Here is a 21169-nt window from a genome sequence, read left to right as displayed (position 1 = left end):
ATATTCTCACTTCAGAAATCGAATTATTAAGGGCAGCATTAATCATAGCGATTATGAATATAATTCATGTGACCTTCAGACACCCTTACATAAATACATACATTGATCATGCTTACATCAATACGTGCGTAAGCTACATGCGTGCTTGATTAAATTCGTACATATACGTATATACACGCATACGCAAATTCACACATAGCCCCTACTTAGTGAGGCCTTACTCCATGGAGCCGAGTCCTTTTTGGGAAGCCAACAGTCTCTCAGCCACTAAAGAAATTCTCAACATTTTATGTAACTCGAAGGTTCTTTACAGTGGTCCCTATACTGAGCCAGATAAATCCAGTCCATATCATCCCATCTTAATTAGCCTACTACTTAATTGCCTTGTGCCGCTTGGTCGCTGGGACCGTGGGTTCGAATCCCACTCAAGCCATGGATGTTTGTCCGCGTTTTTCTGTGTTGTAATGTCCTGTATACTGGTAGAGGCCTTGCAACGGGCCGATCCCTCGTCCAAGGAGTCCTGCCGAATGTCTATAGATCAAGCCAACGGAAAGTTGGGGCCCGCAGTCCTCAGGCACTTGAAGAACGGGTCGTCCCCAGTAACCCCCCCCCCCAGGTACTACTTAATTAGCCACCTCCTTACTTTCCTGTATGTTATTCATCGCCATAAATACATTTAGACTATAATTATATTGTGGAATAAATAAGAATAATACTTGATACTGTCTTATGTCTGAAGTATATTAGATTACATACATCGGGAGTTGCAACTACTGAGTTCTTTCGGTTGTTGTCATCATACTGACGCATTTTCTCCAAGGGTAAATGAATTATTCTTGTATTAAAAAAAACCTAAGTTCGATCCTAATATTTGCGCACTTCGCAGCTGTCAGTGTGTCCATATATATTATGCAAATTTGTATGACAGTTTCGACAATAGGAAGTTATTAACACTGCACGACAATATTCCGACCAAATAAACATTTTATTATAAGAGTCGGCGCTAAATAACCTCTGCAGTTCATAAAGTGCTAATCAGTTGTCGTTACTGAAGTAACTTACAGAATATTGCATGGCTGCCATTTTGCTGTTTCCTATTTATATTTCATTTTGTACTGCGTTGAATGGTGTGCCTTCAGTTGGTCGCTACCTTCAGAACCTTGAACAGTCTTAGAATTATAAAGTTGCCTTTTATTTCAGAATTTACCTTCGTAATCTATGAGCCGGGATAGCTCAGTCAGTATAGTGACTAGCTACGGGCTGGACGACCGGGGTTCGATCCCCGACGGGGGCAGAGGATTTTTCCTCTAGCCTCTGCGTCCAGACCGGCTCTGGGGCCCACCCAGCCTCCTCTACAATGGGTACCGGGGTCCTTTCCCGGGGGTAAAGCCGGCCGGGGCGTGATGCTGACCACTCACCCCCATCTAGTGCCGAGATCAAGAGAGGAGCTATACCTCCACTCACCCCAAGCGCCTACATGGCGTATAGTGGGACAAACTTTACTTTACTTTACTGCGTTGAATGGTGTGCCTTCAGTTGGTCGCTACCTTCAGAACCTTGAACAGTCTTAGAATTATAAAGTTGCCTTTTATCTCAGAATTTACCTTCGTAATCTAGAGGACAAGGGAGAGGGAAATTCTTGTATTTCCTTCTTCTTATTCTTCTACTCTTCCTTGATTTTTCACTAATACTGTTCTTTTTGGTCTGCAATGTTTCTCCGTTTCCCTCTTCGTCCCTTGGATAGGGATCTGTCCATTGCAGGACCTCTGTCTGCTCCAGCATTTCCCAACCAGGGTTCCGCGAGAAATCGTAGAATGAATAAATAAATAAGAATTTTTAATCACCGCGAATTTTCCTAATATCGAGGACATTGTTAGCAGCCCTTTTGTTGAATTTTCACAAAATTTACTCAGTCTGCAAGAAGAAGAACTGACTGAACTACAATGTCATTGAACTTTGAAGATAAAATTCAATAAAGTGTCCACTGACGTGTTTTTGATTACAATAAGAAAACAGTATCGTACTTCAGTTTTAAACTTCTTGCCTCTGTGAACAAGCTTTCTCATGTCTGACAAACGTTAAAAGTAAATAAAAAAATCGTCTGTTGTCTGTCGAGGTAGAACTGTGAATGTTTGTAAAAAATTCGGCCAAGAATTCAACATTTTTACAAAAATTTACAAGCAAAAGTGTCACACTGAAAGTAAACATCATATTGACTATGGATGTGAGCATTATTTAAATTTTGAAGTAAGATTTATTTTTATTTTATTTTCTTGATATTAAAAAGAAAGATTACATAATACGAAATAGGACAGGAAAAATGATTCACTTTTTTACACTGTAAGCTGACAAAAAACAACTCTTTATAAGTTAAGTTTCTTGGCAGTAATTTAGAATTGCGCTATCCTTTATCAAACTTTTCTATCCTGTAAACGTTTTCATAGGTAGGGGTTCAACTAGATGTAAAAAAAAATACTTTTCGGATTCCTTCACGGAAAGAAAGGTTGGAAAACACTGGTCTACTCATTAAATCATACGGATAGACAACATTCATGACCTGAGCGGGATTCAAAGCCGAAATGTTCAAAAAGAGATTATCAAGGGAAGAACAGATTTATAATTACAGACTTTCCAGAGCACGGAGAACAGTAGAATTTGTATTCGGTATAATTACAGGATAAGCCACGGTGGTCTAGCGGTTAGAACGCTGGCCTTGTAATCCTGGGGTCTCGGGTTCGATTCCCGGCGGTGCACGAATTTATAACTTGTGTTGGGCAAGGCCGTGGTCTGGGCAACACGGAGTTTTCCTCCGGGGGATTCCTCGGTTTCTCCGTGGCATCCCAACAATTACTCCATTCACACACAGAAGAAGGCAATGGCAAACCACTTCTGGATCATCTGCCAAGAACGTATATGAACAGGTCCCAGTCCGAGAAAAGGATGGAAGGCTCCTGTTCATATGGACCTGTCGTCAGACAGAACACTAAATAATAATAATAATTACAGCCAAATGGAGGTTACACAATAAGTGTATTGAAACAACCAGATAAAGCTGATTTAATAGTTATATAATATTATTGTTGATATGGAAGTTATTTACGATCCAACTATCACGTCGTCGACACCACAAAATATAAACATATAATAAATATAAACAAACCACGATCAAATAATAGGTCACACAACAGGCTTGTGACATCAGAGATGCATTTGAAAACTATTTCAAAAGTAGCGAAGGTAGCATTATGCAACAGTTCAGCGTTCCTTAATTATAAACGTAAATGTAGAATTTGTACGGATGTAGCAAGGACCAGTTTGTAATAAACATAAGTTGCTATTTAAAATCATTCATTGTCAGGACTTTTTCAATCGTCTGTTCTTTAAAACCACGGAGGCTAGTTCTGTCTTCGTCTTCAGGTGAGAGGTACCTACTCTATGGGTCCCTTAGATAGACGAACAGCCGATGGAAATAGTCCTGACAATGAATAATTTTAAGTGTAAACTACAGTCATCAAAACCCTTTAGAATTTAATGACTTGCTATATTTACTGACTTGAAACATTCATAACCTCGCTAATTTTTTGCCATAACTTCCTTGAAACATAATTTAGATAAATAAATAACAACAACAACAACAACAACAACATGGTCTATCAGAACGTGAAGTTGGTTTCACAAAAAGTACCGTGATCAAACGTGCTTTGTTTAAGACTCTTTGAATGGTCACTGGTGAAGGGAGAAAATGTCTCCGAACGTTTCTGCTGTCCTCAGCTATGGAGTTGCTTAGTGGTGTCACGACTTTGTATAAAAGAGGGGTTAAGTGATGACTAGAATGCGTTAGAACAAGTAGCGGATCACGGAAATTCGGACAGATTTGCGTCTTCGCTATGACACAAAGAAGACACTGAGAGTACAATTAATCGAAGAATTTGAGTGTTGGGTGTGGAGGAACGTACTACACGGTCTTTCGTTTAGAGACCACAATGAAGTATCTCGTTTCCCACATGACATGAAATATTTACGGCTGAAAGCAGAGTTCTGTTCCTTTCTGGCAGAGAAAATCTCGCGTTTCGTGAAATCGGGCAGGAGGAGACACAAGTTCTCTTTCTTCTGCAACATGTGAGGAACTTATTCTTCTCGTGGCAGATAAATAGACACGCATCATTCCCGAACAGATTAAGAGAACGCAGTAATTTTCCGTTATTGTTCTTTCGTTCTCCTGCGAGAACTGTGTGGTTACATCACAGCATCTACGGCAGTGTTTCACATCCCGTAGTTTGCGTCCGGTTATTTATTTCTTCAGTAGTGCCAGAACTGTTTCCAAATCGGTAAGTTGATTATTTCACAAACCTAAATTATGGGGTTTTGTGAAATATAATATACACTTTTTTAATATTGCGTTATAAAACAATAATATTGCCTGTTGTTTTGTATGGGTGCGAAACATGGTCTCTCACTCTGAGGGAGGAACACAGATTGCAGGTGTTTGAGAATCGGGTGTTGAGGAGGATATTTGGGCCTAGCAGAGATGATGGGGCGTGGAGAAAACTGCATAATGATGAGCTTAAAAATCTGTACTCCTCCCCTAATATTGTCAGGGTGATTAAATAGAGAAGAATGAGATGGGCAGGGCATGTAGCGCGCATGGATGGCACAAGAGGTGTGCACTGGGTATTGGTTGGGAAGCGTGAGGGGAAGAGACCGCTGGGGAGACCTAGACGTAGATGGGAGGATAATCTCAGGCGGGATCTATGGGAGATAGGAGTCGAAGGAGACTGGATTTTGTTGGCCCAGGACAGGGTCCGGTGGAGGGCTTTGGTTAATTCGGTGATGAACCTTCGGGTTCGGTAAGCCATCTAGTTAGTTAGTTAGTTAAAAAGTCTTTAATCATCGGATAAAAATTAATAATGCCCCGCATGAAAGACTTCTGTTTTTAATTGCTGGGTGAGTCAGCAAGTAGTACATTTAATTACGTCCTGTCATGAATACAAGCACTCGAGAGTTGATGAAATGGCAGAAGATATGGACGGGGGAAAAGTATCAGTTTGATTGCAGTCTGCGTTGCGTCATTGGGTGTTTATTCCCGAGCTGTTTATTGTTATCACCGGCTTATGCAAAGGAATTTTTAAGAATTGGTCGCCAGCGGAAAACCAGAAAGAAAGGATTGATATAGGAAAGCCAGTAGGTCAGGATGATGAACTTCTCATTCTCTCAGGGAGGTCCTTAAGACCTCGTTGGTGTAACCTGAAGACGTAAATAAATGATAGATGGCGATTGTACTCGATTTCTTCACTCACATTGTTTGACACCAATGCAAAGTTTATTTAAATTTGATGAATTTCTAAATACTTCCGTTTCGAAAAACCAGCGATGAAGTAGGTACGTTGTGAAGTTCCACTAGTAGATCCACGTGCCCTTGAGCCATAAGAACGAAACGCCTACGAATTTCCTAGCTCCTGACTGGTTACTCACTCTTAACAGAAACCCAAGAAATGTGTTAACAGATTTAATCATTTGTCTCCACATTTAGAAAGGCCATGCAAACTGACCTCGTAAGCTTTATTTAAAATATAAGATTTCTCTGACATGTGTGAAATATTAAATTTCGAAACTGCAATGTCTCCTTGTGCCATATTACGCGTAACGAAGGTTATAAACGTACTTCTGACAAAAGGAAGTTGAGAATGCAACTGGAGCACAATACAAGAATACTTTAAAAACGATTTATTTATGACAAGATAAGCTATTAACCATCAATCTCTCGCAAGTGAAAGGTCAGTTTCCTCTCCTCCCTGTAAGGTGAGAATTCACACATAGGCCAAACAAATTTGACTGAGCGTAAAGGTAACGCACAATTACAAAAGTGTATTGAACTTTCTGGTGAATTTCTAAAATTTCTAAAATATAAAATGAAAGTTTGTCCCGCTACGTGCCATACAGGCACTTGGGGTGAGTGGAGGTATAGCTCCTCTCTTTCTTGACCTCGGCACTAGATGGGGGTGAGTGGTCAGCATCACGCCCCGGCGGGCTTTACCCCCGGGAAAGGATCCTGCTACCCATTGTAGAGGAGGCTGGGTGGGCCCCAGAGCCGGTCTGGACGCAGAGGCTAGAGGAAAAATACTCTGCTCCGGTCGGGGATAGAACCCCGGCCGTCCAGGGTTCGATCCCCGACGGGGGCGGAGGATTTTTCGGGACAAACTTTACTCACTTTATAAAATGAAAGAAATAAATCGCAAAGAAAATAATTGCGAAGTAAAACAAAAATAATTAAAGCAAATTAAATTAGCCTTTGAGAATCGGCTACAGTTAGTGCCCTAAATTCCCACTTACTTTCATTGATCTGTGAAGACATGGGGTTTCTGCATTAGCAGCTTATCAAACTCGTTGGCTTTCTCGCAAGATTTTATATGTCAATACACTGCACGGTATGCAAGGTTTCAAGATTCGAGTGTTTGAACTTTGCCATGAATTGTTTCCTTTTCTTACAGACAAGAAACGTGACTGGACAAAAGTGTTTGAAGACAAAGGTTCGATTGGTAAATTGGCGTATTTTAGTATAATATTTTTCTGTCTTAAATGACTGAAATATTTCCTTGCAAGGGCGTTTGGCTTCTATTCTTAAAATGACAAGCCTTGAGGCTTCAAGAAAAGATTAGAAATGTGGGACAGAAGAATACCAAACAAATATTTCGTTATGTTATCTAATTCCACTTCCATTTTTGCTTAAGACGAATACCTTACTCTTGGGTGTCGCTGGTCATTTGTTATCTCCTATCAGAGCATTTTAGTGTTTAGTTTTCTCTAAACGTTGATGCAAGGAATGGTAACGAATGAAAAAACCCATTTAATAAGAATAACTCAATGAAGTGAAGCCAGGGGACAGGAGAGTAGAAGCTTCCTTAAAAACTGAAACAATCTTTGTCTGCTTCTGGATAAACAGTCACCCTGAATTTGTTGAAGTAAGTCACATTGTCATTAAAATACTGGTACCGATCCCATATATTTAACTGTGTGAAGCAGAATTCTCGGTGTTGACATCTTTTAAGGAAAAACACCGCGAGCACCACTTCGTCCCATGAATAAATTATATTTTCTTCCCATTTTTACCTACCTGACATCACAGGGATTTCTGGCAACTTGAAACGTTTTCGGTCTGTATCAGGATTGGAGAACATTACGAACGATAATGTTTACATAAGAGCTAGTAGTTTCTAAGAGCTCATTCAGATTCATTTGCTGATATTGCATAATATTCTTTATATGTACTCCAAAGCCCATTTAATCCTTGGCGTAACAGCCCTCTGAGAGCCAAAGCCGACTAGCTTGACTGCTGGCCTCACGTTCACATGCCTAAGCAGAGGTGAACGATCATCCAACCAGGTATAGGATGACGTGTGGTCAGCACGACGAACCCCCAGCCATTGCTAGTTTTCATGACCGGATTACGCTACCACAATTTCCTCACGATGCTGGGTTGGCACCGGTCCCATACACTGGTCGAAAGCTCATGAGAAAATGTCTTCTCCCCCGAAGACTCGAACCAGCGCGCATTCAGTATCACCGGTCCGAGGCATGATCCCTCAGACCGCGCGGGACCCAAAGTCCATTTGGTTGAAAATAAAAGTATTTAAACGTGCAAATATTTAATTTAATTTTTTGATCATTCTTTGTTCCTTGGATGGTTGAATTTTGATCTTCGCCGCCTGATGGTATAAAATTACACAACTTTTCGAGAACTGTGTCTTCGGTTATTGTGACGGGAAAGGGAACGTACTCTGTGGAGTCTGTTAGAATCACTAATTCATTACACCATCGTCTGAACCTTTTAGAAATGACTATTTGTTCCTTTTCAATATCCTCGGAAATTCCCACTGATCATTTACCACTGCCTGTATCATGTCGTCTGGGAACCACTGTTCGAAGCTAGGAGGTTCTACCGTCTCGCTGTAACGCGAAGAAAATCCCGGGGATTCCCTTACAAATGTACCAGGCACATGACGGTGGGCCCAAGGCAACGAATGACGTAGCGTATTGAGTCTTCGGTGAAATACATGAAGCACGCCTGTAGGTCGGAAATGACGTTTCACAGAAGGAATGGTGCAAATGACCTTCCTTTTACAGTGGTCGTGAAGACGATGAAAGCTGTGGCGAACATTGAGTCTGGCCTCTTTCTTTGTCTGGATTTCCGTGAAATAATTTCCCTTTCGCTGCACATAAGACAAGAGGGAAGTATTTCTGACTCTTCAACATTCCAAGACCTGAGACCAAATTGTACATTTTGGATCTGCTCGCGGGCCGCCGGATTATGAAAGCGGATAATTTATTAAAATTTATCTTTGAAACAAACAACGTTGACCAAACTTCTGAGTTAGAGCCCCATTGACTATGGTTATCGTCTCGTGTTATGGTAACCACAGTCAATGGGGCTCTAACTCAGAAGTTTTCGGAATTTAGAAGTTTCTAAATCGTTTTGGTCTCAAGGAATAAGCATGCCGTGTTAGATGCAAATTGCTGTATCAATTTTCGACCTATAAGCGATATACGAGGTGCGATCGGAAAGTTTCAAGACTGTGTCAATAGTGGGCGAACCGGATGTAGTACGAGCTTCTGCCGCTAGGGGGTGCGGCCTACATTCATAGTGAATCAGTGTGCCAGCCGGCATCATCGAATTAGCATTTGTTTCTTAGTTACGGGCGTTTTGGTAGTGCATTACACCGACCCTCCTGCGATTTCGGAATGGCGTGTGCATCAAATTTTGCCAAAGACTCGCCAAAACGGCTACGGAAACCTATGAAATGCTGAAGCAAGCATTTGGCGAGTCCGCAATGGGTCGTGCACAAACTTTTGTGTGGCATTCACGTTTTAAAAATGACCGAACCTCTGTCGATGATGACGAGCGTTCTGGACGACCATCTTCGAGCACAACGCCCGAAAATGTTACGAAGATTCGGCAGGCCATTCACGAAGATCGACGTCGTACCATCAACGACTTGTGCGACATTGTTGGGATAGGCTATGGGACCTGTCAGCTGATTCTAAAGGAAGAACTCCACATGCGACGCATCGCAGCCAAGTTTGTGCCAAGGCTCCTGTCTGAGGACCAGAAGCAGAATCGACCTCTCGTTTGTCAGGAGCTCAAAGATCTTGCCGGATCGCCGGATTTAGCTCCGTGTGACTTCTTCCTCTTCCCAAAGATGAAAATTCAGCTAAAGGGAAGGAGATTTGAGACGATAGAAGAGATTCAGGCAGAATCGCAGATGGTGCTTGACAGGTTGACAAAGAAAGATTTCCAGGGATGCTTCCAGGCTTGGCAGCGGCGCTGGGATCGTTGTGTTCACTCCCAGGGGAACTACTTCGAGGGTGATGGATGAATTTAATACCTGAGATAAGTGTACGGGTTTTTATAGGCGCAGTCTTGAAACTTTCCGATCGTACCTCGTATACCCATAATTTCAGTTGGATAGGAACGCAATTTTCACGCTGGGGAGACGGAATAGCTGTCAGTATAGTGACTGACTGTTTGATGCAACTCGGTTAACAGCTTATTTTTCCTGGAAACGGTCGATTGTTTGCACAAGAGAAACGGGAAATGTATCCCTAAGCTCATTCTGGCAAGTTATGCAAGAACAGGATGCCAGGTAGTGTTCGACAGTGAACACTCGTTGCACTTGCAAAAAAGACATCCTTGTACTCCGACTGTTGAAGAACAACTGACGGCCTGGTACAAGCAGGTTACAACATAACGTCATCTGTATGGTGTTTTTATAGTCGCAGTGATATTGTGTTTATTAATTCAGCTGAATTGTATTAAATTTCAATCATCAAACATTTTAATACGGATTGTGTGAAATTATATCACGTTGTTTCCTTGTTTTCATGGGAATTTATAATTTCATTTCTTTAAATACCGCACACATGCGGTATATTATGCACTGAAAATTTCTGTTTTCACATTTAAATGCAATTTGTAGCTGTAGATACTTGAATATTGATATAATGTCTTCGAAACGCCGGTAATACAGCCTACACGGTGTCAGCACCCTGCAAGACGATCGACACAAGCAGTGTACAGTTTATTGCAGATGAGGATATATAGGTTTACTTTTATGGATACTACTGAAGAATAAATATATTTAGAATATGGTTCTTAAGCATTGCAGCATCGTAGAAAACTGCTATCTCCATATACGTTGCCATGAGAAGATACCGGCACACCTTGTAGCACACGTTATTATAATAGCAGTTTTACCTAAGTGTTTTAGATAAGACGACAGAGCATAGCTTGTAGCAGTGGACAAATTTGCATAAAGATAGCTGTGCCAAAGAGAGAGGAAGGTCACCTCTCAGTTACTCTCTGAATTGTCCTTGGGCTTATTTTGTTTGTTAATTATAAATTTCACGGTGAAACAAGCCTTGAGTTTCCTTACAAACAAAAAAGTAGAGTAATCCATACACGCACGTCTTACTACTAAGTTACGTACTGAAGATAATTAACATTAGCATTTGATGTCTTCCCATAAATGCTGCATGCTAATCACATCCTCCTTGCTTTGATAATACTAATAAGATTTTTTGCTATAATTAGCAAATTTAAATCTCCTAATGATACAATTTACTCCTTCCCGTCTCTTCGGTCCAAATATTCTCAACTGTCCTGAAACACGTAAAATATTTGTGTTCTTCGTTAGCTCTACAAACCAATTTGCATTCTTACTCACTCAAGTACTCCATGGAGACGAATCCTTCCTGAGAAACCAACAGTCGCCCAGCCACTGAAGATATTCAGTTTTATGGAACCCGTAGGTTCATTACAATGTTCACGAGAGCCCGTTACTGGTCCTATCCTGAGCGAGATGAATCGAGTCCATACCACCCCATCCTTTTTCTCAAAGACAAATTTTAATATTATCTTCCCACTTTCGTCTATGTCTTCTTAGTGGTCTCTTTCTTTATGGTTTGCCCACCAAACTCTGTATACATTTCCGTTCTCTCCCATGCACTAACCATCTCATACTTAATCATACCTAATCAGTATAATTATATTTGGCGAGGAATACAACCTATGAAGCTCATCATTGTGCAATTGAATTGTCCCATATACCTGAACTTTGTCACGTTTTCAAAGCTGTATTTATGTAACGATTTTGTCCTGCATTTAGGTGACGAGACATTAATATACACTTAGTTTTCTGTTACCTAGGAAACGTCATCTGTTTACTCGGCATTGTTATTACCTATAAAACATTTCATTACATTACCTTACCTTTACCTTACATTACATTTCATTACATTCAGCTACCACAGACCCATCTTAAGCGTAACTAATTCAAGTTAAATAAGCAATGTCTTAATCAAACTTATCTCAAATGTAAAGCATGTATGAAGGAAATATTTAGAATAAAGTCAATATATAAACTTCCTTTCCGTATAGACGTATTTACGTCAAATTCTCCGGAACCGTGGTTCCACTGACAACTTTTTAAATTTCACGTACCCCCTAAGATGTCTTCGCGTACCCCAGGTTAAATACCACTGCTTTAGACCATTTTGAATAGGAAACGTGTCAGACAAATGGAAACCTATACGTTTAATCACATTTTAATAAACCTAAATAGTGTCATGGGTATACCAAACTCAATACTTTCCTTGTGACTGAATCATACGCTTTCTTCAAGTCTATGGATAGCTGATGTACTGTCTCATTGTACTCCCATTTTTCTCTAGTATCTGACGAATACGGAACTCTGATCAGTAGTTGACCTATTACGTCGAAATGATCCCCAATAATTTCGTCTACGTATGGACTTTCCTTTGAGAGAAGGATGTTGGAAAAAAAAATTATATAAATTTGATAACAGTGATATGCATTGATAATTACTACAATAATTTTTACTGCCTTTCTTTTAAATTGGTACAGTAATAGACTTCTATCACTGCTGAGGTAATTATTCCATGTGAGTAATCTCTTCAAGAAAGAGTCTGCGTTAGGAGTTTAGCCTATAGGTTAGTGGTTTAGCTAGTCGTCCATAATCGTCACGTACATCTGTTGCAGGGTGGCCATGACAGCAGTGAGTGGTGGAGCTGCAGCTAGATGCCTGCAAATAATACAACTGGCCACGGGAACAGTCTCTTCTGTGCTGCAGAATGCCATCGTCGTTATTAAGTCCACATATCAACTGGTGTGGTCACGTCCTGCCAAGTCCTTAGTAGGAGAAGTCGTCTTGGTGTGTACCGATCTCTAGTTATCTGACACTGAAGACTTGGTGACTAGGAAATGCATAGCCAGTTTAATAAGGTCATGCAGTCTGTAAACTTTTGCTTGTGGTGAATTTTACGGCGATGCTAGTAATGTCAAATGGAGTACAGTGGATTGTGGTTAACTGGGACACATCGGGAATAGAACACTTTGGTCCAATTAAGCGGCTGCCCCAATTAGGCGAAGTTCTACGTAAAGAGTTAAAAAGGGTTGTTCTTTGAGATTTGTCCAAAATAAATTACTGCCCCGATTAACCGATGGCCCAATTAACCAGAATCTACTGTATTTTGATGTTAGTATGAGATATTTTTCTGTTTCATCATCCAATATCGATAAATGTATTAATTTGTTGTATGATAGTGTTATTTATCACTATCTTGGATCTGATCGGATATTGTACTTTAAATACCATGGTTTCGGCCTTGTCTGCAGACAACTGTAAGTTATCCAGGGTGATTCTAAAAGGACTTTACTAATTTGAAAGTGTATATAAATTTATTCAGAAGGCTTACAGAATCGGTTGAGGTGTCATTTTGTGGCAAACCAAATCAATGTTAACCTCAAACGGTCATTTTGGTTCGATGGGATTGCCATTGGTGATACGGCAGACATCCCACCTGAAATCAATTTCTTGCCAAACACGATCCAGCATATCCGGTGTCACTTCTGCAACTGCGTCGGTGATTCGAGCTTTGAGATTGGCAGGTAAGGGTGGAACAAACACACGATCTTTAATGAAACCCCATAAGAAAAAATCGAGAGGTGTCAAATCTGGAGAACGAGGTGGTCATGCTATATCGGCCCTGTTCGACCAATCCACCAACCTTGGAAACGGTTATTGAGGAAATCCCGGACCTCTGTGAGGTAGTGAGGTGGTGTGCCGTCTTTCTGGAAGTGAATGCGTCCTTCTAGGTCATCTTCTTCTAACTGTGGTATAAGAAAATTTTCGAGCATATCCAGATACACGATATCGTTGATGGTTCTCTCATGGAAAAAGAACGGGCCGTACACTTTAACTTTGCTAAGGGCACAAAACACATTCACCTTTGGGCTGTCACGAACATGTTCCAGAGATGTACGTGGATTTCCGCTGCCCCAAATCCTGCAGTTGCAGATGTTCACCTTACCACTGACATGAAATGTCGATTCATCACTAAAGATTATGTAGTCCAGTAATGTTTCGTCTTCTCCTATCCGATGCACAGAATTCCAGACGAGCCACTTTATCTTCGTCAGTAATTTCTTGGACAATGGCAAATCTGAATGGTTTTAAGTGCAAACGTTTTCGTAACACGCGCCAAACGGTCGGTTGTGAAATGCCAGTCTCACGAGACGCACGTCGCGTTGATTTCGCAGGACTACGGACAAAGCTCTCCCTCACTAGTTCCACGACTGCATCAGAAACACGCGGGCGACCTGGAGATTTGTCATGGCGAACAGAACAACCAGTCTCAACAAAATTCTTGTGCCAAGAGTAAATTGTAGGTCTACTGGGAGGATCCTTGTCATACTGCGTGCGAAAATTCTGTTGAACCATTGTCGAAGATTTCGTTTCTTCAAACCAAAGCACACAGCGAGCGCGCTCCGCACCTGTGAAAGTAGCCATTTTGAAATGCACTGCCGCTTGCGCTCGCGGTGACAGAATTCGGTACTACAGCACAACGTGAGTCAAACTTGGTCTGTTTTACTACAAAATGACACCTCAACCGATTCTGTAAGCTTCCTGGTTAAATTTCTATACATTTTCAAATTTGTAAAGTTCCTTTAGAATCACCCTGTACAGTAGATTCCAAATAAGGCATTTACTTAAGAGTGCCAGTGTCTCGGTCAGTACACTAGCAGGAATGTTTGTAATGCGGTTTTCGCAGTCGCAGTAATTTGTTATCGCTAGCAAGGCGAAAGTTATGTTGACGGCAGCGCTCCTACCATTTGGACGGAATGCGTAGGCCAGACGCTACAAGGCTGTGAAATTGATAAGTCGCAATTCCTACCGCCTGTCTTGCGATATAGCAGACAAAGCCCGGTAACGGGTTAGTGGCAGGTGTATTCAACGTGATCAGTGCTCGCACGGCAACCTTGTTAAAGTACCTCCGGCGGTCATTGGCTTCCGTTATAGTGGCCAATGCACGTAATCACCAACCCTGAAGTATACGAAGGTGGAATCGACCTTTCTTGACTGTTGTCCTCGAAATAATCACACAATTTTTAATCTCAACCATTCAGAAAATAAAATGAATGCTTTTAAGGTATGCGGTATAATCAACTCCAAGGAACAGAGTCGTTCTTGAGAAGCTGAAAAACCGAGGCTTATTCTACGATGCTCACCACTGGAACCTCTTCTGAGCAATTTGATGTGATATACATTCTACTTAAGACGCATTTAATTCATCGACTCTTAGGTCTATCAAATGACCCGTTCCATTAAGATATTTGATTAAAATAAGATTCGCATTTCTCAAATTCTCTTTGCTTGCTTGCAATGTCGTCCTCCGTGATTTGATTATCCTAATAATGATATCTGGCAAAATCACAAATTTAGAAGTTCCTAGCCGTGTAGTTTTCTAAGTCCCCAACTCGTTTATTCTCTAATTGATCCAAATATTCTTGTGAGCATTTTATGTTTTACCATATATAAGAAATAGTGTAATTAAAATAATAAATTTCTCCAAATATTTGCTATGAACCATGTCCGGTCCCACGATATAGACACAAGGCTCCACACTATCTTCTAACATAATTCCAGATGTTAATCCTTATTTTAATGTCTATCGGTTGTGTCTTTTTGATTAAAGTAATTAGAAATAATTCTGTATACTGCTGCAAACAAAAACTTTCAAATTCACAGTAATATATTGTATATGAATAAAGGAAATATATTTTAGAGGCGTTGGTACTGGCAAACAATTTGTCGTGTTTGTGACGTCATAATTATAAGAATTTAATAGAATTTCTAATAGTAGTTGAAAATGCATTTGATTATGGACTTGACTGCACGACGTAAACTGCTGTCCAGAACTGAAACCTGAGATAAATATTTTCAGCAACGCCTGACCATGAAAAAGAATAAGAAACAGATCAGATTCAGTTGCAGATGAACCCAATATAACTGACGATGAAGAAATAACTTTCTCTAACAGTGAACGTAAACAAGCAATTTTGAAAATAATTTATATTTTCGAATCCGTGTTATCTTCCCGTCTGCTTTCGAAAACGCTGTCGACTGGGATACAGAACAATTATTTTGAAAAGGTGTTAAACGTGATTTTCAGCTTAATAAAAGTGTTTAAAAATAATGTGCAAAAGAAAATGAACGCTTAAAGGAATTTGTTCGATCATTATTCAGTTGGAATGGCCAACCTGTCATATTTAAAATACTTAAGCCACAGATGACCCGTACGAAACACAATTTCACGCTGATTAAGATCAATGCCTAAAATACTGTTTCCCAATAATTTGCATCAACTTACCATAAACTTATTTTGATTCCCTAAACCAGTAATCAGTGTCCTTGGCATGGCTTTCTATTGACATTACAGAAACACTGCCTCCTTCATGGTGTAATCTGTTAACCATAAGGCAATGTAAACATAGATCTGTCAAATATTGAAAAAGTTGTCTTAAATCACGTACAAGTACCTGATGTTAGTTGGCTACGATCAGCTTTATAATTGTTTATCTTTCATGAGAATCACACCATTTGTTCAGTTCACAGTCAAGAACATTTGTCAACGCCTACGGTCTGTTCGTGACCCCTGAATCCCATCTTGGCCTTGGTGGTTGCCACAGAATAACCCCGAGCAATACATTATGCGTTTTCATTGTCATCCATTAGCTTCGCCATTAGATGTCATCACAACCGCCGAGTTTAACTTAATTCTACTCATGATATTTTCTAGTAGATTTTATTGTACAGGTTCTGAGCTGTGTCACATGGGCTAGTGTAAGAAATCCTTCGGTTGCCGATGTAATTTTTAATTTTCGGTCACGTTATTTATGAACTGTTTAGTGTTTTATTGTCCTGGCTAATTTACAGAACGAATAATTAAAGTTTGACGAAATTATCGGATGCAGGTGAGATTCCTTCTCAGGGTGATTATACCGTTATATTATTGAAATGAGATAGAAAGTGGAGGTGTGAAATTGTGACGCTCTAAGGTCCAATTTTTGTGGTAGACGTATATTTGTTGAATTTACATTAGGATGAACACTTTGAATTGTAAGGAGTAGTTACTAGCGATCAAGGAACCAAACTTAATACGAGGGTGAGTCAAATGAAAACCGTAAATTTTTTTTTAAATTTAATTTATTGAGTGAAAGCGGTACACAACTATATCATTTTTCTACACAGTCTACATTTCGTTCAATACAGGCCCTCCAGCGTTTACGAAGTGTATGGATTCCTCTAGAAAAAAATTCTTGTGGTTGTCTGCGCAACCACTCATGCACCGCCTGCTGTATCTCTTCGTCAGAACGGAACTTCTTTCCTCCCATCGCCTCTTTGAGTGGCCCAAACATGTGGTAATCACTTGGGGCTAGGTCTGGTGAGTTTGGCGGATGTGGAAGACACTCAAAGTGCAAGTCTTGGATTGTTGCAACTGTTGCACGGGCAGAGTGGGGCCGAGCATTGTCATGTCAAGGACACCTCTAGTCAAAAGTCCACGTCGCTTTGATCTGACTGCAGGTCGAAGATGATTCTTCAAGATTCTTCACTGATCAAAAAACGAATTACAGAACGTTGTTCTCCTTTCGTGCATATAACTAGTGGAGCAGCCATCTTCAAACTGGCACTGTGATGGCGTTATGTTTGTCTGCATTATACTACCACCTATAGGATACTCTTTATAGCATTGGTAACATGTCTGCCAACTTATAGGACAATGGCGCGATATTTCGAATTTTTATCTCAGTTTTACGGTTTTCATTTGACTCACCCTCGTAGCTTGGCACAGGGCATAAATCCTGGTATATGTCGAGCGAGACTTGTTCTTCCAGCAAGCATAATTAGGACATTTTCTGGATGGTCTTGACTAATGCCAGACTGGAGTGGCTTTAAAAAATTATACCAGGTAAATAAAAGAACTTCTAATCTAACAATATACAACTGATACATATTACTTCTCATAAAATGGAAAATCATGACATTTATAAGCCTGTAAGTTACTAAAAAAAATCTGTTTAAAAGAAGAATATTTCAATTGACACATTTTCCTGCACATAAGCATAGAAACTTATTACATCCACGAGTTTAAAAACAACCGACACATCTTACCTAAAAGAAAACAATATTTCAGTTATCAGTTTATATGTATTCGAATAAAAAATAGTTTATTAAGGGCCAAAGCAAACAATTTGTTGTTTCAAGATAAACTGAATCGTTGTTTGCAGTTTGCACTTGGTGAGAAAATGAACTATCGACTGGACGATCGGGTTTCGAACCCCGGCAGAAATATGAGGTTTTACTTCTAGCCTATGCGTCAAGACCGGCTCTGGGTCCTACCCAACCAACTGTCCAGTGCGCCCCGGGGGTTATTTCCATGGGGTTAAAGCGCGACCAGCAGACCACTCACCCCTATCTGATACCGAGGTCAAGAATCAGTGGGAGCTATATTTTTCAAATAAATTATTTATTAGTGCAAGATAAAGAGAAATGAGATGTAGAGTTGCACAGAACACTTGAAGATTTCATTTTGCACTTATCGACACACATTTTGATTCGTATGTGCATCTTCTATAACCTTGGCCTCCAGAAGGCGACTTTGAATTTACTATTTCACAGTGATTTTTCATCCGTTGACGCTTCAAATTTGAAAGAAATTTTTCAGGGCAAACAGTGAATTGGTTTCTTGTAAACACATGGGAAAGAAGTCTGCATCTCTTGGAAATTTATAAAATTGTCCGTCTTTAACAGAAATAACGTAATACGTTTCGACTATGCACTCTTTATCGCTCCATGTTAAGTACAGGAACTCTGGAAGTGTCACCAATGTTCGTAGCAGATAATATCTGGCTGAGGTAGGTTGTATCTTGAACACTTAAGCATTCTCTACACAGTTTTCTATTTGTGGCAACATATTTTTTATACATAAAGTGCGTATAATATTCGCCTTAAGGTACAATTTGGCTGCACGCGACAGAGACAAGCGACCGAGGCAGGCGACAGAGACGGCTTGTCGCCACACACTTTTGAGGTGACGACCGAGACATGCGGCAAAGTGTTTGTTTTCTTTGTTTTGTTGAGACATACGTGCACATATTCTGTGAAAAACGAGTACAAAAATGCTTCTAAAAAGGTTACTCAAAGAAGATGATGTGTTGCTGTGTTATTTGTTGCGAAAGAAACAAAGAAAACCTATGAGTTCAATATTCAAAACCAGACGTGAAGAAGGATCTTTCTATCGGTGGTCAGTGGTCGGTTTTCTGATACTAATTCTACCAATTGCTCATCTTGGTCACCAGTAAATTTAATTTCTGCCATTATTTTACTCAACAACACACGTGCTGCCTGAGCCCGTCGCGAGACACTACTGGTCCGAGAGCGGTCTCCTGTGCCTTGTCTCTGACGCCTGTCTTTGTCTCGCGCTCATAATTGTACTTCATACGATTGTACAGAGAGCAGACATGAAGCGACCAGTCTCGGTCTCGTAACTCTGTCGCCTGTCTCGGTCGCTTGTCTCTGTCGCGTGCAGCCAAATTGTACCTTTACCGTCATCATATTCACTTATCAGACTTTACTCTACACACGAGACGATTTACACGTCTGTAAAGATCGGTTTTTTCAACTGTATTTATAGTCATTATTTCCTCATTTGTAACACCGGTCAAAATTTCTCTAACTGGCGAATCAGTCACTACTTCGGAACTTTTGCCCGAAATTTATCTGACCATCTAAACCTCACACTATCCAGTGTTTACTCAAGAAACTCTTTAGTTTAATTTTCAGAATTCTTACGGCCTAGTTTGGTAAGGATACTTATCATAATCCAACCTCATATGCTAATCTTCGTATGCCTTCATGGTAAGCCCTATATTTTATTACTGGAACAAATCGTAAGCCGTGTGGATCAAATACTTATATTTTATGTTTGAAGCAATCATATTCTGAGACATCTTATTTTCCTGTTTTGCATTTTCCACTTTCTCATTTATTTCGCCATGCTTATAAGTGGCCAATCACACTGAAAGTAAAATATTAAACACTTCACTGAACTTTTGTCTTGTCGCCCTACTCTCAGAAGACATTTTGAAATGCTAATCACAATCTAGATAACTCTCAAACAGAGACCAGACGTCCTTCGGTTTTGACGAGGTCTGCACGGACTTAGGCGTAGTAACACAGATAATGTTCAATTCAGTACAAGGTTCGGGCACATTTCAAATGACAGCAATCTGTAGAATTGTTTGGGCTTTCTCGGGCCATTCTTCACAGAGAAAATTCATTTATAGTTGAGTTTAACTTATGCTCTTTGGGCTCCTGAAACAAATCTCACCGTCTTGATTTTCTCGGGGATTTACCCCCTCCCAGAAATAGTTCGAGGAAATTCCATACAAACTTGGTATCCGACATGTGTTCATCTCGTCAAACGCCCATATAATCTCAGATTTTATTGGTATTTATACACTAAAATAAACTTATATTAATGTTTCAATGATTAGGAAAGATTTCGAAAATGTTGGGCTTTATTCGGGCTGGCATGAAAGGTCATCGGGTTCAGGTGGGTTACTGGTAACAATCTCAAGTCAAACATTTGAGTCTGGCTAGGTCGAGCCAAATTATCCTCGGGATGGGACGAGTAAAATTATAATATTTCGGCTCATACAGACGACGCCAGCAACCACATTCTAGAGTGATCGGACTGCGCATGAGCAGAGAAAAGTGACGGACCACGTCTGAAATTAGCAATGCACCACTGAATAATCTTTACATTAGTCGGATAAAGACCGAAATGTCTTTTAACGTCGATTACTTAACATTATCTATGACACCTAGTTAATCTAGACTACAACCGGTTTGACAGCTGAATTTCAGTCTTTAGACGTAACAGACACATATTCACGATTTTTTCAGTGTCCCGAGTTTGTGACCGGTGACAGAAGATCAATAATGAAATTATTTCACTTTCCAAACTGGGAACCCGTCTGTAACGACGAACAGCTCCTTTACACAACTGCATTGAGGTCAGATATTAAATTTTAATGGGGATGTATCAAAGAACATGTTTATTATACTCCGTGAGATCGTTTTAAAATGCCATATTTTTCATTCGTTGGACAAGAAAACGCCTTAAATGAAGAAGGAGGATAACTAAGGACCTTATATGGTGTATGATATTTAATTTAATCTGTTCAATAGATTACTGGGGCAGGTAACGGAATAGGCCGACAGTTGGCATTGGAGTTCTGGGAACAAGGAGGTACGGTGATCTGCGTGGACATCGATGAAGAAAGTAACGAGTTCACTGCCAAGGCCATCAATACTCGGGTGAGTATCGTTACTAAAGCTGTTCAATATATTCCTCGTTTTCATGGAACCGAAGATTATCATCGTCAACATAAAAGTCCGCCAATGAGTCCAGTTACGAGGTGCGATCGGATGGTTTCAAAACTGCGCGTATAAAAACCCGTACACTTATCTCAGGTATTAAATTCATCCATCACCCTCGAAGTAGTTCCCCTGGGAGTGAACACAACGATCCCAGCGCCGCTGCCAAGCCTGGAAGCATCCCTGGAAATCTTTCTTTGTCAGCCTGTCAAGCACCATCTGCGATTCTGCCTGAATCTCTTCTATCGTCTCAAATCTCCTTCCCTTTAGCTGAATTTTCATCTTTGGGAAGAGGAAGAAGTCACACGGAGCTTAGAAAGGAAGTTGGGGTCGGTTCTTGCAAGATCTTTGAGCTCCTGACAAACGAGAAGTCG

At 40.3% G+C, this 21169-nt stretch overlaps 1 protein-coding gene across 2 annotated transcripts in view; it reads left to right on the top strand.

Annotated features, from left to right (window-relative positions):
• Positions 1–21169, top strand: part of LOC110836284 (epidermal retinol dehydrogenase 2) — a 58634-nt gene that overhangs the window by 25447 nt on the left and 12018 nt on the right. For both annotated transcript variants that reach the window (XM_022077348.2, XM_022077349.2), the window contains exons 2-3: positions 12053–12224; positions 20607–20735. In XM_022077348.2, the coding sequence (XP_021933040.1) occupies positions 12060–12224; positions 20607–20735 (294 nt within the window). In that variant the 5' untranslated portion in view covers positions 12053–12059. The remainder of the gene's footprint in view (positions 1–12052; positions 12225–20606; positions 20736–21169) is intronic.

Source organism: Zootermopsis nevadensis, unplaced genomic scaffold, assembly GCF_977971745.1.
Source record: "Zootermopsis nevadensis isolate Lab colony 2312 unplaced genomic scaffold, Znev_1.0 Znev_ptg000020l, whole genome shotgun sequence".
NCBI classification, from domain to species: domain Eukaryota; kingdom Metazoa; phylum Arthropoda; class Insecta; order Blattodea; family Termopsidae; genus Zootermopsis; species Zootermopsis nevadensis.
The sequence above is the reverse complement of the archived record's forward strand: the minus strand, read 5'-3'. Positions and strand labels throughout refer to the sequence as shown.